General features: G+C 32.6%; 1 protein-coding gene across 3 annotated transcripts in view; it reads right to left on the bottom strand.

The window, feature by feature from the left end:
• LOC124535749 (ninjurin-A) overlaps window positions 1-20060 on the bottom strand; it is a 28265-nt gene that overhangs the window by 8032 nt on the left and 173 nt on the right. For 2 of the 3 annotated variants that reach the window (XM_047112063.1, XM_047112065.1), the window contains exons 1-2: window positions 19668-20048; window positions 796-892 (exon numbers count right to left, since the gene is read on the bottom strand). In XM_047112063.1, coding sequence (XP_046968019.1) covers window positions 796-892; window positions 19668-19847 — 277 coding nt within the window. In that variant the 5' untranslated portion in view covers window positions 19848-20048. Of the gene's footprint in view, window positions 1-795; window positions 893-19667; window positions 20049-20060 lie in introns of those variants that run through there. The other variant, XM_047112064.1, reaches the window with a different exon arrangement.

Genomic DNA, 20060 nt, shown 5'->3' with positions numbered 1-20060 from the left:
TTCATTTTTTTCAATCAATCAACGACAAATATTTAAAATAAATAATTATTTTTTGTTTTAATAATATAAATATATATTTTTAACTTTCAACCGACGCAATTGCGACTATTAGTGAGTAAGATGTTGCGCTAAGTAACTCTAATTAATTCATATTAACAAAGCCGCCAATTACTAAGACAAACAATACATTCATTTCTATACTATTGCTATCAATATTTTATTGGGACTTGTGACTTTCTCATTTGCTTGTATCAGTGGACAACAAAGGAAAATTTGGTGTCACTTATTAACTTCTAGAAGTCTTCTGTATTAGGAAACTCGAAATGGATCGAAAAATACGAGCATGAATGTCAGAATGTTATATGCGCCATAACAACAACAACAACAACAGCCTGTAAATTCCCACTGCTGGGCTCAAGGCCTCCTCTCCCTTTGAGGAGAAGGTTTGGAACATATTCCACCACGCTGTTCCAATGCGGGTTGGTGGAATACACATGTGGCAGAATTTCTATGAAATTTGTCACATGCAGGTTTCCTCACGATGTTTTCCTTCACCGCTGAACACGAGATGAATTATACAGACATAATTATTAAACACATGAATCAGCGGTGCTTGCCTGGGTTTGAACCCGCAATCATCGGTTAAGATGCACGCGTTCTAACCACTGGGCCATCTCGACTCAAGCGCCATAGACTAAAATAATTAAAAAAATATATAATAGGCAAAACACCAAAGTTTCCTGTCACTCTTTTTAACAGATATATAAAGTACTATATTTATATATGATTATATACCAGCAAGTGGCGGCTTGGGTCGATCCTTGTCCGGTTCCAATAGGGGCTGTGAAGACAGAGTACTGTCGCTTCCATCGCTCTTGTTATTGTTTGGTAGCTGTAACAATAATATACAAATATGTTAATAAGTTTAAAACGGCTCTCCTGTTTAGCCTAACTCTATACATAATATTTTTATTATTTTTTATCAAAATCAAATCAAAATACTCTTTATTGTACACCAGTAAATAAATCACATATAGACGGTTAGATGAAAGATGTACAAGAGGCGGCCTTATCGCTAACACAGCGATCTCTTCCAGGCAACCTTAAGGTAGAGGAAAACAGATATAGAAAGAGGTAGGTGTGTACAGAGCAGATATGAACATAATAAATAAATAAAGTGTAATATTAATATATTAAAAAATAAATAAAATAATGTACAGTACTTGATATCTTAAATGCATACATATATGTATCTATCTAATTAAATTCAAATTATAATATACAAAAATTAAATTAATGTCTCGCGAAAAAAAAAAGAGTAAAATAAGTAAATAATTCTATTAAGTACAGCAATTAAAGAGCAAGATAGTATTGTCTCAAGGAAATTTTAAATGAAGCAAGTGATTGTGCAAGAGTTCCACAGACGAATAGCCTGAACAGTAAAAGAGTTTGTATAGAATGAGATCGAAAGAGGAGGGATCTTTAAAAATAAATTATCTTCTGAACGAAGAGAACGATTGTGACTTGAACCTAAAAATTTGAAATTCTCTTTTAAATAGAGCGGAGTTGAAGGATGAAAGAGTATTGAGTAAAGTAGATCTAGTATATGAGTATTCCTGCGATAGCGAATTGAGAGCCACTTGAGCTTTTTGCGAAAGTAGATGTGATCATATTTACGGAGACCAAATATGAAACGAATGCAAAGATTTTGAAGGCGCTCAAGCTTGTTAAGTTGCTCCTCTTTTAAGTCAATAAAGCATGTGTCAGCATAATCGAAAAAATTACAAATAGAAAACTCTAAAATAATTGATACAACACATTTTTTATTTTAATTTAATTTTTTAATTTAATAAATTGTAGGCTTACATTAAGGATTCGTTTATAATGTATAGAAACAGTGAGAAACCGTATTATTCAGTCATATCATAGTTACGAATGTAAAAGGCTCAAGGCAAAGGGATTTCCCTGACCAATATTATGACTGTTCAGATAAATGCAAAGGACAGACAATTATTAAACGGTGAGCTGTAACTGAGAACAATTATATAAGTAAGTACAATGCTTTAATATATATTTTTATATATATTTATAAATAGAATAAAGTTTATCAGAGGATGTGGCGGAATAGTGTATTGTTTACATTTTCTATTGTATTTGTATTGATACATTTATTATGGTGTTAAATATTACTAATACATTCAAAATTGCATATTGCATCGTACGTCATGACATGACCTATCAGAGTTGAGCGGGTAAAGGCGCCATCTTAACGTTTTAGCGGGAAATACGTAATTATTTTGTAGTCTGTACCGGGAATTTAATACGAATACGCAATGATGTTGTAGTAAACAGATATGTTATTAACGTGCAAAAAGTGACTAGACTAGAAAACGTCCTAATTGGGACGTTTGCCTTTAGTTGTTTTACGTAGTAATACGTTATAATACATCATAATTACGTAGTAATACGTTTTGCGTAATTAAAACATCTAGTTATCCCTTTTACTTATTGTTTTTATCAAGCTATCCTTTTTACTTTTAACGAAATGTAAAAATAAACTAAAATAAACGGTCCCCGGTGCGGCACACTTTTTTCTGTTGTCTAGTATGGATATAACATATCTGTTTATTAGAATATAATTGCGAATAGGTATAAAATGGCGGGAAGTTATATTAGTAACTGTGAAATAATAATCTTTAATATAAAACAAAGACGCTTACCACTGTTTGCACCTATGTATGCTTATGTAATAGTTGGATCTTATTAAACAATCGCTTCGAATAATTTAAACTAAGATTGTTAATATAAATTATTCATCTTGCAAACTCTTTTTAGCGTCAATAGCTCAGTGGTTCACGGGAAGCCTAGCGATTTAAAATTCACAGGATCGATCCTGATCATTTGTGCTATTGTCGTACCCATTCCTAACACAAGTGATAAGCTTAAAAGGAGGGAAAATTAATAGCTTATTAATAAAATTGGGGCATTGCAACAATACTTTTAAAAAAAAATGCTACGTGCTTTATTTATGACTTAATTTTGTCAACACTTATTTAAATTTGATTACCATCGTAATTAAGCGTAAACTTTCCGTTTGGACAACGAAAATCGAAAAATAAAGAGTCTTATAATTGTACCGACTAATCACTCAAAAGGTAATCAAATAAAGGAAAGGAAAGTACGAAGAAACTCGATAAATATACTTACATTTAAATGTTGATTACCTACATTATATAATAGAAATTGTCATGTATTATGTTTTATATGAATATATTTTAAGTGATATTCAAATAGGTATTAAATAAATCGGTTTTTCTTTAGTAAAAAATACATTTGAGGGTAATTATATTATGACCGGCGCTTGAAAAACCTCACATTCAATTATCATTAAACCCAGACATAATTATTCTTAATGTTTGTGTTTCAACATGGAATTATGGTGGAAAATCTGTTATGTAATGGGGTTTTCGCACCTGAGCGCAAAGGAAGTGTGAACAAATTATAACCTGTATAAATCTATAAATAATATCAAGTTTTCCTCTTACTTTTATTAACATAAGAATAAACAACATTAAATGCTTAAATATATATATAAAAATATGAACTAAAACTAGTTACTGTATAAATCTTGACCGCGTGGAATGGTGGCAAGAATGCTAGCAGCATTTTCCCGTTGAATCGCAATTCCGATCCTCGGGCCAAAAAACGAACCAGCCCTCCTGTCACCAGTGGAGGCAATGAGGCGAGGTGTTATACTTTTGATATCAAGTTGGTAATGAATAAAGCCATTTAAATTAATAGACTAGCATTTAAATCTATAAATATAACTTTGATTGAGGGCTATTATGTAGTTTTATTTTCCTCATTAACAATGCGTAACAAGTACTCTAGAAAATATGCGATTTTGCCCAAGAAATATAATATACTTAGTATATCTTTAAAATCTAGTAGTTACTGATTCTGGCACACTTAGTTACTTTGGTTTCAAATTGAAGTCGAGGCAGACAATGCAACTTGTTGTTCATTGCTTTAATAATTATACCAATGAATAAAACTCAAAATATATTTTTTTCTAGTTATCTCTTATATTACTTTCAATTTATCATGTTACAATATTTAAATATAAAACTAAAAATATAATTTAGATTCTATCGAGATAAACCGAATAAAAACTCAGTAGTTAATCTTTTTCTCCAATCTTTTAGTCGATTATGTGTGTATAATTATTAATTTTATACTTCTTGTATATTAGCAATACATGTTATATTTTATAATAATATGAGAATATAATTTTCTTACTTAGAGATATTGAAAACTTGATTGTATAAGTTTTATACTATTATTGTTTGATTCTATCAATTTAATCAACATACCTAATCTGTTAGTTTAATACATTTTGTTATATATATATAGTCTATATACATATAGTAAGGCAATATAGTCAACTAAATAAATATTGTGAACATGCTATGACGTCACACACGTCACGACATTACCTTTGTATGACACTGTTAATTTTTGTATTTTGTTCGTGACGATTTACGTCTGGCGTCAGTAAACTTGACTCTGGACCATGGACCATGTCCATACCATGAAATAAGTCAATGTTATTTGCGGGTTCTCAGCTTTTAATGAGAATTGCTACAGCTGATAACTCCCCAAGGATGTCTGTCGTCATGATTTAGTTGGAAGCAGCTCTCTCTGGTTAAGTCCCTCTTGCTAAACATTACACTGAGTCATTAACTCTGTAATTACTGTTTGTGTGACGAACACTTATCACAGCAATACGTCAACATCCTGCCTTAGTTTGTGTAGTTACCCGAGATATTTCATCGACAGTTATTCCTCCACACTCTTTGTTCTATCAGGACATGGTATCTCAAGTTCATCCTCGATATAATGGCCGCTGTTCTATGCTTTAGAAACTTCTGTTACAAATTCTGGTTATAGCCACAAGGGATATATTAATACCTTATTCTCATTGTTGTCTTGGTATTGATGGTACATAAACTACCATACTTCTTGGAATATGTCTATGAGGTAAGGTAACTCAAAAATTTATGTCCATATTTTTTAAATTAATATAATATAATGGTGGAAGGCCCAATTGTCAAATTGAATTGTAGTGTTGAAGTGTCTCACTCACCCTTCAAAAGGGAACAGAACAATATTAAGTTTGGAGATATGATATATGACGAAGTGATTGTACCCATAAAACCTACTGCCTTACAAAGCCTTACCACTATGAGTTCCGATACAATGAAACACTACCAAGTTTTGTAGAATAGTTACTTAAGTTCTTAATTTAAAACAAAGTACCTACTGTTATTTTTTGGGAAATACCTACTCAGGATTTTATCAGTGTCTTATCAGTTAGTTAACGTGATGTAGTAGATTTTATTTATAAATAATATTTGTAATTACAACAAAGACATTCGAAGTCAAGGTGAGTACAGCTATTAGGGTCAGACAGTCGTTAACCTACTTAAGATTACGTATCATCTTAAAGTATTGTCCTCCTGCCCAAATTTTGGCCACGGCTACTAATACGAGGCCCTTTGAGAAGAAATTAGGGACTTGCTTTCTTGAGCTATGGGTACATTGATGGAGACATTTGAAGAATGTTATCAGGAAAATAGCAAGCAACCTCACGATGTTTTCTTTAATCGCCGAGTCATTGAATTCAGTGACACTTGCCTGGAGTTTAAAAATGCAATCTTCAGGTTAAATTTTGGCAGTCAGTTTTGTGGTTAAAATAGATTATCATTATATTTCACTGCATATTGAAAATGAAGCAAAAAGTTGTCTAACATACTCACCATCGTAGTACGTATAACATTACCTCGAAAATAGTTTGTTTGGACTGAGGCCAGTAAATTTATTGCGTTCATCAGTCAAGAAATATAAAACAGTCGGGACGTGAGAAATTGGTTGTTTTTTTCCTTAAAAAAACCTAAAAGTGTTGGTTTAGCTTCTGCTATCTCTTACGTGGTATCGCAAAATGAGATTAAAGGAATCAAGTAATACACAGATGATTAGCAGTTGCTATTATACTGCTAATCATCTTAATATCATGTTTGGCCAAATGGCCACCAATGTCTACGTTCAATGAGCCACCTATGCCAACATTCAGAAGGACGTTGTATCTAAAAGAAGTCTTTCATAGACGAGTCTGTTTTGATGTGTTAACTATTTATTAGGCAATCTGCGGTGAACTGTTTTGTTTTCGCAATTAATAAATAAATGAGTAATACTTATACTCTGTTCCATCCATAGCAGGAAGAAGCCTAATAAACAACGTTTGACAGTAAATTGACGCGATATTAATCGAGAGCTGGATTAATTATGGATTTGCGAAAAAGTGACGCTTTGGATGTCAACGAAACTGTTATCGAAATTTTGGAAATAAACTGTAAGTGGAATACAAATAATATTAGGAAATCGCATGAAATATTATATAATTGATAATGTTATTGGTTTTATTTAATCACTTAAAGCGTAATGAAGATTAATCAAAATGATTGACTCAGATTCTAGTTGATTCAACAATTCATTCGGAGTCGGTTGTAGTTTTCCTTGATCATGACGATTCAGAAGTGCTTGTAATGCCTATTTGGTATTGTAATTTTAAATACGTATATACAATAAACGAATTATTAATAGACTGTATTTAATTACCATGTTTTAAAATGTATTAACGTTGATGATTTGCTGATATCAGTATTATTGTATGAAGGGACATTATAATATTAGGTCAGTAAACTTGCCCAACGGTGTACATACTTAATAAATACAAAGTTAACGCATTTTCCTCAACTACTTGAACATCAAATTTTAACGTTAGACATTCAGTGAATTGCCGTCAATTACCCACATAACTATTCATCTGTATGTAATGAAGTAACCTTCAATCGGCTAAGCACAGGTTTATACTTCAGTGTTCGTTTAAAATAATTGCGCATCTGAGATTAATTTTCTTTTAACAATAACTAAAGCCGTTTGCCCACGATGAATTTGCAGCGATGCTAGCGCGTTGCAAATGCAACTAATAATAATATGACGAGCGTTAGTAGCGAAGCTCTCATTAAAAGTCGCCATGGGCGAGTGGCCTTATACTAATGATTTTCACGAATTCATGGTAACGTAAAAGAAAACAACAAAAGACCGGAGATGACTCATTATATTTCAAACAGCTTAAAATATTTGCGATAAGCGATATAGGTCATATACATCACTTGTAAAGTTTTGAACAAAATTACTGACATGTTTCGGATTTTTATCCAAAACACTGTTTTCGCCTTACTAAAGTATTCTAGAATTTGGATCTACAGAAGTCCGCTATAGCATGCGTCAATCTTCTAAGGTACACACATAAAAACTATTTTTATCTATTACTAACTAGTAAAAAATTATTCAAATTTTGCGAAGCCTTTTACTCCAAACAATTATTATTCTTAAAGAGGTAAAAATATTAGTTACTTTGGGTATTCGATCAAATATTTAATTGTGAAGGTACGATTGATATGTATAACGAAAAAATCGTACGCTGTAAATCGGGTAGTCGGATAACTGGTTATAACCGGTTGCAATTAAAACTATCTAAATTTTAACGAAGCCGTGGACTTATTTTGATGTAGGGCACAATCAAATTATTCATGGTTTTTAATTTTGACACAGATATATAAATTGATATAATACAAATAAAATCTACTTTTTTCATTATCACGATCCGAACAATTCATTCGGAGTCGGTTGTAGTTTTCCTTGATCATGACGATTCAGAAGTGCTTGTAATGCCTATTTGGTATTGTAATTTTAAATACGTATATACAATAAACGAATTATTAATAGACTGTATTTAATTACCATGTTTTAAAATGTATTAACGTTGATGATTTGCTGATATCAGTATTATTGTATGAAGGGACATTATAATATTAGGTCAGTAAACTTGCCCAACGGTGTACATACTTAATAAATACAAAGTTAACGCATTTTCCTCAACTACTTGAACATCAAATTTTAACGTTAGACATTCAGTGAATTGCCGTCAATTACCCACATAACTATTCATCTGTATGTAATGAAGTAACCTTCAATCGGCTAAGCACAGGTTTATACTTCAGTGTTCGTTTAAAATAATTGCGCATCTGAGATTAATTTTCTTTTAACAATAACTAAAGCCGTTTGCCCACGATGAATTTGCAGCGATGCTAGCGCGTTGCAAATGCAACTAATAATAATATGACGAGCGTTAGTAGCGAAGCTCTCATTAAAAGTCGCCATGGGCGAGTGGCCTTATACTAATGATTTTCACGAATTCATGGTAACGTAAAAGAAAACAACAAAAGACCGGAGATGACTCATTATATTTCAAACAGCTTAAAATATTTGCGATAAGCGATATAGGTCATATACATCACTTGTAAAGTTTTGAACAAAATTACTGACATGTTTCGGATTTTTATCCAAAACACTGTTTTCGCCTTACTAAAGTATTCTAGAATTTGGATCTACAGAAGTCCGCTATAGCATGCGTCAATCTTCTAAGGTACACACATAAAAACTATTTTTATCTATTACTAACTAGTAAAAAATTATTCAAATTTTGCGAAGCCTTTTACTCCAAACAATTATTATTCTTAAAGAGGTAAAAATATTAGTTACTTTGGGTATTCGATCAAATATTTAATTGTGAAGGTATTGATATGTATAACGAAAAAATCGTACGCTGTAAATCGGGTAGTCGGATAACTGGTTATAACCGGTTGCAATTAAAACTATCTAAATTTTAACGAAGCCGTGGACTTATTTTGATGTAGGGCACAATCAAATTATTCATGGTTTTTAATTTTGACACAGATATATAAATTGATATAATACAAATAAAATCTACTTTTTTCATTATCACGATTCTCAATTACTTTATTAATAAAGTGCGAATCCATAGCGGGTCGCTAGTTATACTTAAATTTTTCTGAAACGCAATGCATGTATACTCAGTAGTTTTTCAAGTTAAGCAACATAAGAAACATATATAAGAATCGTCTCTATAAATAGCGTGACATCCCTCGCGTCATATGTCGTCCCATAATGTTTGTGCTAGTGTAATCTATTATTAAAATTCGTTCTTAGAATTATCCGGTAGATATTTTAAGGAAGTAACTGTAATCATTCAATATTTTCCTGAAGTGTTTTCCTTGTAGACTTACCAATACATATGTGTATATTGCTAAGGAGTCAAGTCACTGGTTGAAATCATTACCCTCAAAAATCTTGGGACACTTTTAGATAATGAATGTTTTCGCATATCGATTGGTCTCCGACTGGGAACACCTCTGTGTTCTGAGCACAGATGCCCGTGTGGAAAGGAGGTGGACTCTTTCGGTTTACACGGTCTCTCTTGGCCAAGGAGTTCAGGCAGGCTTTTCCGTCGCGGTTCTCTTAATGACACAATAAAAGAGGCTCTTGCCACCATCGACGTTCCTGCTCTTACTGAGCCTCGTAGAATTAGTCGTGATGATAGTAAGAGACCTGATGGATTAACATTAGTTCCCTGGGAACGAGGACGGGCACTTGTGTGGGACGCTACATGCGTTGACACGTTGGCCCCGCCTCATATCCGAGAAATGTAAAATGAAATGTCAAGAGCCGGTGCCGCTGCGGAAAAAGCTGAAGTAAAAAAGATCTAAATATTCGTGTCTTATATAAAATTACCTTTTGTTCTATTTGCTGTCGAAACGCAAGCGTTTGGCAAGGGCCAAGGCCCTTGGAGTAATGGTGCACAAAACTTCATCAAAAGTATAACACCTCGCCTCATTGCCACCACTGGTGACAGGAGGGCTGGTTCGTTTGTTGCCCAGAGGATCGGAATTGCGATTCAACGGGGAAATGTTGCTATTCTTGTTACCATCCCACGCGATCGAGATTTATACAGTAACTACATTTTGTTCATATTTGTATATATTTGAGCATTTAATGTTATTCATTCTTATGTTAATAAAAAGCACTTCATATACTGCTAATTTTATGATAACTAGGTGTAATATATATAGAAAGTATTACCTTGGACGTCTGTGATGGTTTTATGACGTGTTTATGACGTCATGAGATAGCTAGTGGACGTCACATGTTAGTCATAGACTCGTTAGGCAGGTTATATATATGTGTAGGACATTAGTGATCGTCTGGTGGTCAAAATCTGACCGTTATTCATTGCTAAATAATATTAAATTCAAGCCGAGTCATTTATTAATGTATTTTTTCAGCCTTCGGGGTTGTATTATTTTATTTCACATTTAATTGGGATCAAAAGTAAATTTAAAAAAAGAATAAATATGCTTTCTTTATATTTAATTTTATTTCTAAGACAATTTTTGAAGTCGGTTAGATTATAGGCAAAATGTTTGGAATCGGTAGCGTAACGCCAACATCTATTATTTTATTTAGATCCATATACATTATTTGTATTTAATTCTACTTTTCACTCATGTAATGACGATCGTCAGGTATTAGTTATGGAAAAGTAACTTGGGTCCGTTCTTCCTTCTCGTTTAAGAAGTAGGCTGAACGTGAAATCCTAGCAGACAAACATACAGTATTTTTTATGGTATAGGTTGGCGGACGAGCATATGGGCCACCTGATAGTAAGCGTTCACCATCACCCATAGACAATGACGCTGTAAGAAATATTAACTATTCCTTACATCGTCAATGAGCAACCAACCTTAGGAGCTAAAATGCTATGTCCCTTGTGCCTGTAGGTACACTGGCTCACTCACTTTTCAAACCGGAACACGACAATACTGAGTACTGTTATGTGGCGGTAGAATAACTGATGAGTGGGTGGTACCTACCCAGACGGACTTGCACAAATCCCTACCACCAAGTGAAGTTGCTTTTGAATTTATATTATTGATATAGTTTTTCGACTTTAAAGATGCTAAATTACACACCCAATATAGTTAAAAAGGTTATCTTTCCGTAGGTTGTAATGATGAACCCATTGGCTTAGGTAGGCTATTCTTTAAATATGGATGTATACATACTTTTCTTGAGTCATTCAATGTTTAGCTACTAATTTTTTAGAACTAATCTCAGAGTAACATTACTCAGAATAATCATTAATTACGTAGGTTTGGACCCATTTATTATAGGTGCTGATCTCAACAGCTACAAGACCGTTTCAAATATTTTTTGCTTTATATCGTCCCTTTGTTTAAAAACGTATCATTCTATATAACTCCAAGCTATGGTCGTGAAGAGTCGAGGAACAAACTATACAAATCTGTTAAACTATATGTATTTAGTTGGTGAGATGAAACATGCCTATTCTCAAAGCAAATTATTTAAATGTTTTAAAAATATTTAAATAATAATTAATCATCTTTTACAACAGTGCGAATAGGTACCCGATTTATGTTTAATACCAGAATGTCTAATGTCCATTTTATATGAAAAAGAAAATAATGAGATTCTATTAGAATGTTATAAATGTAATTTAGTTTGTCATGTTACGTACGCAGTTGCCAGAGGTTTTCAATTTCCAATGTCATACTAAGTTTGAGTAAAACGTGGGCGAGGCCATCGACCCCATCGATTCATGCGTTACAGCCTCATTGCGAAATATGCTCATGATGTAATGTTACTACAATAAAAACTTCATCTTAAAGTATAATTTGATTTAAATAAATTAAATCTATATAGCGGTTTAAAATATATTTAATACTCGCTAACCAGTCAAAGTTAAATTATCAAGCTTAATATAGATATTTAATCAAAATTTCCTTTTTTTTCTCTTTTTTCAGTCTTCATATTTCACTTCGGTTAACAATACCACAGTAATCCAAGCTAGTATTACTGATACTTAGTAGAAAATATATACACATTATCATATACTGCACTCACACTACCAACCAGAACCAATGTTACTATAGACACAAGGGAACCTAATGGAGTTCTCAAATAAAAAAAAAAAACATGTTTATATTTCTTGTATATCTGTTGCACTTTAGGATTCCCCAAGCGTATTTTTATTTGATCGCGACATTTGCAAGAAAGAATGCTGGGTTTTAATGGTGGAACGAGTTTCGGTGACTACGTTGTTAGAAAACTAGTTTTCGGCAACAAAAAGTTTTATATTTACGAATTGCATACCTCTATCACGACGGTTCTTTCCTCTCATTACTTTGGCAAGGCACATATAATTTTAATGTATTAATATAACTGTAATCAGCTTTGAAACTTAATTGTAGATTGTGTATTCACTTGTACTGAAGTTTCACTGAATTGAATACACAATCTTCAAGTTTCAAGTTTCAAAGCCTTATATAGCTATATTAATATACTAAAATTATAAGTGAATCGTGTGGAAATCACTTGTCCAGTCCGCATCGAACCAGTTTGGTGGAATAACCTCCAAACCTCATAAATGACGCCTTGCCCAAATGTGAAATATTTACACGCTGTGACTTTACTCTTTTGTTTTAATCCTGTAGTCACTCGTTTTATATTAGTTTACATATCCATCTACACTTATATTATAAAAAGAAGCTGCAATAGCTAATGTCGCTAACGAGAGTCGAGATGGCCCAGTAGTTAGAACGCGTGCATCTTAACCGATGATTGCGGGTTCAAACCCAGGCAAGCACCGCTGATTCATGTGCTTAATTTGTCTTTATAATTCATCTCGTGCTCGGCGGTGAAGGAAAACATCGTGAGGAAACCTGCATGTGACAAATTTCATAGAAGTTCTGCCACATGTGTATTCCACCAACCCGCATTGGAACAGCGTGGTGGAATATGTTCCAAACCTTCTCCTCAAAGGGAGAGGAGGCCTTTAGCCCAGCAGTGGGAATTTACAGGCTGTTGTTGTTGTTGTTGTTGTAGCTAATGTATCAAAAACATACGAATACACTACATTAAATACACTTAGGTACAACAAATTACATTCTACACAAGTGTATCGCCTCGCTATATAGAAAGCCGAGCCGAGTCGGACCAAGCCAGCCACGCCAGCCAAGCCAAAGCCAAAGCCAAAGACGAATAATAAAAAAATATGTATAACATGGTAGTTGTTATTACCTTCCGCTTCACAAGCAACTTAAAAGTTTTTGACATGTCAATGAAGATGGGTTTAGAAGAATTACACTGGTAGAACTATTGTATGTTAGAAGCTATTATGACAAATCTTATGCATTTTTGTACACACAAATTATATCTTCCTTTAATCCATTGTTAGGGAAGATATTTTTAATGGAAATAAATCGGTCCTCGGGGCATAAGAAGACCATTGCAATTAGTACAGACTTTAGAATTTATCCTCTTTCATTTTTAAATCGCGTTAAAATTATCTGTCTTGAAAAATATACTGTTACTGGCTGTTTTTGTGTTGTTTTATTCACATTAATACAATGATGCATAATTAACAACTAAAAAAGTAACACGACGTGTTATCACCGAAATAAACAAGATTTTAATCTATTGTATTAATTTTAAATACTATATAATTTTAAAAGATCGTTATTTTTTAAAATGTTTATACGAGGATTGTCGCGTATATTAACATAATGATATAAATGGAATCACTGGAAAAACCTATCGGGATTTACACCTTGCCTAGAGTTTAGTGGTCTACCTTTTGAAATCAGAGCAATTATAATTACCATAATATCTGTATTATATTAGGTTGGGGAAAAAGTCTTTTCGCATATAGTATGTATGAACTTGTATTAAAATCTCTTTGGCTATATATACCATTTGTATCTGGCTGGTTTTGGTATCATTATAAAGTTTTAATTTTAAAGAAGGCACTTCCAAATTCAAATTAGGAATTTGTGTGATTTTCATTTGTTTTTGTTGTTGTTAAAATGAGTGAATCTAAAGAAGAAATTCGATACATTTTAAAATTTTCCTATAAAAAAGGTAAAAATGCAACTCAAGCCGCGAAAAAAATTTGTGATGTTTATGGACCTAATGCAGAATCTGTGAGAGTAGCGCAAGTTTGGTTTAAGCGTTTTTAAGCCGGAAATTTTGATATCAAAGATGCATCTCTCTCTGATCGCCCTGTTACGGACAAAATTGATGCCATTTTTGAAAAAGTGGAGCAAGATCGGCATATTAGTAGATACGATGTAGCTGAAGAACTGGCAATTGACCACAAAACGGTTTTGACTCATTTGAATAAAGCTGGGTACACAAAAAAGCTCGATATATGGGTGCCTCATGAACTCACTGAAAGAAACCTAATGAACCGTGTACTCATTTGTGATTCTTTATCACGACGTAATGAAACCGAACCATTTTTGAAGAAGCTGATAACTGGTGATGAAAAGTGGATCACATACGACAAGAACGTGCGAAAAAGATCGTGGTCAAAGGCCGGTCAAGCTTCACAGACTGTGGCAAAACCCGGATTAACTCGCAACAAGGTAATGCTGTGTGTATGGTGGGATTGGAAGGGCATCATTCATTATGAGCTGTTACCGCCCGGCAGGACCATCGATTCAGAACTGTATTGCGAACAATTGATGAGATTGAAGCAAGAAATTGAGAAAAAGCGGTCAGAATTGATCAACCGAAGGGGTGTGGTTTTCACCATGACAACGCTAGACCTCACACATCTTTAGCCACTCAACAAAAATTACGAGAGTTTGGCTGGGAGGTATTAATGCATCCGCCGTATAGTCCCGACCTTGCACCTTCAGATTTTCATCTGTTTCGGTCTCTGCAGAATTACTTAGGCAGTGTCAGGTTAACATCACGAGAGGACTGCCAAAACCACTTGTCGCAGTTTTTCGATCAGAAGCCCCAAAATTTTTACAGCAATGGGATCATGTCACTACCAACAAGATGGCAAAAAGTTATGGAACAAAATGGCACCTACATACTTTAGTCAAATGTAAATAAACTATAAAAAAAACTTTTTGAATTTTCATATAAAATACGAAGAAACTTTTTCCCCAACCTATTATATCTGTATATATCATATATCTGTATTGTATCAATTATAAAAATTATTATAATCTAATTGCACTGATTATTGTGTGTCGTTTACATGTTTTAATGTTAACTAACAAATAAGTTCATATAAACGACTCTCATATCATTATCATTAAACTCAAACTCAATCTCAAATTCCTTTATTCAATATCGCAGCATTACACTTACTTATTGATGGTCAAATTAAATACTACCACCGGCTCGGAAGAAGGAACACCCTGACCAGAGAAGAACCGGCGAAAGAAACTCAGCGGGATTACATAGTATAAAACAGAGTCGCTTACCGCAATCCATTATTATTATGCTTTTAGATCTTTAAAATTACGCAACGTATTTGGATGCGGTTTTTTTTAGAGATCGAGTGACTCGAGAGAAAGGTTTTTGTATATTATACATAGACAATATAGTAAGGAATAAAGAAATAATCTGTAGTATATTTAGTATAAGCATTACTGTCGAGCGAAACCGGGCGCTAATGGCTAATATGACGTAATTGAATAACTGTCAAAGTGCAGCTTATATTAAGTAACGTATAATTGTAAGATCATTTCCGAATGGCATAAGCTGTTGTCATAAATTACGATTAAGGAAGGCACAAACAATTAATCTTCAACCTCTGTTAATATGTCGACAACATAGCTCTTGTTACTGATAAATTGAAATTAAGGACAATGGACAAACATACGTCGAAAAATATATTATAAGACATTAATAACTTGCTGCAAACATATATAACGAGGACTTGGGCATATACATTGTAGTGTACACAGATCTATCAGTATATGGATATATATATTGTCTGTATATTTATGTATCTGTCCCCTCGAGTGACACACATCGCGCAAAGCGCGGGACTATAAAATATAGAATTTAGGCGCGGGTGAAGACAGTGTGTGTGCACGGCGAGTGGATATTTTATTATAATATATATTCATATGTAACTTGTAAATCGATCTTACAATCATATATGTGAACATTACATACATAATACGATATGTATTCTTCGTTTATCAGACATCATGAAATTCGAAATATAACTCTTGTTGTTCACGTTCGTTATATCTTTCTCGATATTCCATCATCTATGACACTTTTCGGCTCTCACGTTCTTCAACGTCACACTGACATTGCCAGCACGTGTGATAAAACGTAAATAAATCCTAATTAAACTTTTTGGTGCTTCATATGTACTTATATATAAAGTGCTAACTAGTACAAACTTACACGACGAAAACTGATGTGGGGTACATTATCATTTACGATACGGTCATCAAAATGGCAAATGAATGAAATTATTTTTTATAGAATAATACTGTTGGTCACTCTAGACATTAATAACAATTTATTTACATTAATGAATATTTTCCCTAGTTTAATACTTTTTAAATTTGTTGTTAGAAAGCTTATCTTATGAAACTAGTAATGCATTTAATCAATATTTTGTGAGATGTTTTAACAGGCTTATTGAACAATCCCGTTCCTCAAGTGCTTTATCAATTATTGTTAACGCTCAAAATGTAATACAAGATACATTGCGTTTTTTTTAAAATAGTTCTGAGATACTGGCAACAGAATTGTTTTAAACAATTAAGTTAAATCAGGGTCATATGTGAAGATTAAAAGAAATTATGTAATGTACAAAAAACGTCATGTTATGAAATTCATAGTCATAATGTCCGGAATTATATAAAAATAAGAATCATACTACAGCCTCATTGCCTCCACTGGTGACAGGAGGGCTGGTTCGTTTTTTGCCCAGAGGATCGGAATTTCGCGATTCAACGGGGAAATGCTGCTAGCATTCTTGCCACCATTCCACGCGGTCAAGATTTATACAGTAACTAGTTTTAGTTCATATTTGTATATATATATTTAAGCATTTAATGTTGTTAATTCTTATGTTAATAAATATTGTACTTATTGGTTCTATGTACAAAAAAGTTCCAAACATCCCAAAAAATTCTATGTCTAGCCTAAATAGTAAAGTTGAAATACTAACAATTGAAACATGCTTTATTTTAAAATTTACTCAAATAAAATAATTAGATTTGATTTTAAATTATTGAACAAAAACAAATAAGAATAACAAGTAATAAACACTCAATTTCCGGATGTTTTGCAGAATTAATAACTTGAACAAGAACAAATTACTCATGTGTAATATAGACCAGGAAAGTGCAGTGTATCAGTATCCTTGTTTGTTTTTTATAAATGCCTATTATGGACTCTACTAAGGCTTTGTGCACGTCAGAGATACATACATATATACAGTAATGTTTGGAGGGTCAAATGTACTACTTGAAGAACACCAGATAGATAAATGACTTTTTAACATTCCTTACAGTATCATTTTGGGAATTGAGATTTTTTATGTCCCTTGTGCGAGGAGTTACGCAAGCTGACTGATCCTTTAAATCAGAACACAACGACCTAAATATTCTTGCTTGGTGGTTTAATTTAAATGTTCATATTTAAAGTTTTGCTGAAATTTGACTGATGAAGTGCAGGAAGGTAAAATGAAAAAAATAAACATAAAATGTTACAAATACATTATATTGAATAAATTCAGCATGTATAATTGCACGTTCGTACTATAAATGTCAATACGAATGTCAAATAAAAAAAACACGTATTTGGCATTTCCTTGGGTTTTTTTTATTGAATTATGATGTTTTTTACCCAGATAAGCTAATACTTTATTGTAGAAATTCTCCCTCCTAGCGTTTGTTGAATCTTGTGTCTTTGTGTCCAAATTAATGTTATTTATTGGTCTTAGAGTTTTATGATATAGAGTTTAATAAAAAATCGTGATACGGTATGGATAAATTATTTAATTTTATTTTAAATAAATTATTTAAAGATTTAATGTAATTTTTATTCGGCTAGACGTAATAAGAAATTACGGGTTTTCCATATGACTTTTTACAAATATAATAATAATCAATTGTATTTCCTCCAATAATCAAACCCGATCAATAAATAATTAGAATAATCAACATTCTAAATTCTTTTTTTTATAAATGCTGATTAAAAAAAATGTAGCGTAAATTCTGTTTCTAAACAGGTAGGTATATTTTAATAATGACCGCTGATATAAGGACTTATAGGCGAAACTCTTTCAAAAGCCATAAGGAAAAAGTGATCATTACGTTTTATGAAAGTCATGGCGATAGGTTATATCTTGAACTCACATATATGTATGATAAAGAAGGTAGAAAGGCCGCTAAAACCGATAGACATAAAACATTATAAAATTCAGATGTAAGACTAAGACGAAAACTTATGGACATTTTTTAAATAAATATTACAAACATTCGATCGATTTCGGATATTGAAATTATTCTCATTTAAGCATAGTCAGCTGAGCGGCACAGATAACATTTCACAAATACAGATTAACTCTCTTTTCCTTCATTCTCAGAATCCGTTTGCATCTGTATCAGTGCTGGAATAACACAATACGTGTCTCTAACACTGCGATACTTTTCCGACTTTCTCGTCGGAAAAACCCAATTACTTTTTAATGTCCCGGGGTTTTAAGTGCTTTAACCCAAGATTTCTGATACAGTCAGTACAGTAAAGCTTGACATACAAAATCAAAATATACTGTATCCAAGTAGGCTCTTACAAGCACTTTTGTATCGTCAATTAACAACTATATTAAGTGAAGCTAGCACCGGTTCGGAAAGTAGATTCTACCGAAAAGATCCGACAAGAAACTCAGTAGTTACTTTTTGAACATTTAAAAATAAAATCATTTTAGTTTAACATAATTATGTGTTTATGTAATATAGTTAGCATAATAAATATATACAAAAAATACGGACACAAATGTGTGTGGAGAAATTAATAAAATAAGTACATAAATACTAGTAATATATGACTAAAAACTTTTGAAAAGTCTGAGGTACATTATGGTATAGTGTGCTGGTTATATGTACAGGTATAGTTGTGTATGAAACAGCTAAGCAGTGAAGTCATAAATACTAATTCATGGTCACGTTTATTGTGACAACTCATCGAAGACAATGTGAATACCAATTTAATTTAGTAATGTATGCTTATGAATTAAATTTCTTTTATCTAAGAAGATTTAAAAGGGAACACAAGATTAACCTGATTTTCTATCTAATCAAAAATAAAATACTTATATTTCTCATCGTAAATGTAATAGGCAGTATAATCTGTACCCTTGGGCATCTGTTAGACATTAAGCTAAGAAATGAAAATATGCTTGTTTTGAGTTGGTTTATCAAACGCTTGTTTGTAAACACGTTACAACACAAATAATACTTCAATTCAAAAGTATTGTAAGATTATTCATATAACAAAGCGTAACCATGTTGTAAACAATACATATTATATTCTGAATTAAGTGAACTAAAATGAACCGTTAGGAATGTACGAAACGTAGATACGAACGAGAAGAACCGACAATAAACAAAATACATAGACAATTAACTAGAGCATTTAAAGTTAATGTAAATTAACAAATGGTGATGTATTTAATTATTCCTATGTAATTATATTGAATAATATGCTTGGTCTTAAGCTTTAGTTACTCTTGTCAATTATTTATCATATACCTGATTATTTAATTCATCAACAATATCTCAAACACTGTTGGAATAAATTACATGAATTATTATAAAATTATCATAACTAACCTTATCTCTACCGTTGGTCTTTTCATTTGAGATGAGATGAACATCTGGTTGAATTCTGCCTCGGGGAGATGCAGGCGTACCAAAAATCATTTCGACATCATTAACGTCCAATGTTTTCGGAGCCCTGTGGAACCCCGGCGTTTCCATTCTATGATTTAAAACATGACCTTCTGTAGACATCTTCAAAACATTATCACAGGTTTTTATTAATTTCAAACTTAACACTATTTATTAAATATATTTTCAAATAATTTAATAAATATATTTATTTTATTCTTGAAATAGTATTTGAACAAGCGTTTGATAAATACACGCAATGAAGCGAGTCGCAGACGTTCACACTCTGCCGTGATTTTAGCAACACTGACGACTGAGTTATTTATTAACTCTGTA

Source organism: Vanessa cardui, chromosome 15 (assembly GCF_905220365.1).
Source record: "Vanessa cardui chromosome 15, ilVanCard2.1, whole genome shotgun sequence".
NCBI lineage: Eukaryota > Metazoa > Arthropoda > Insecta > Lepidoptera > Nymphalidae > Vanessa > Vanessa cardui.
The sequence above is the reverse complement of the archived record's forward strand: the minus strand, read 5'-3'. Positions and strand labels throughout refer to the sequence as shown.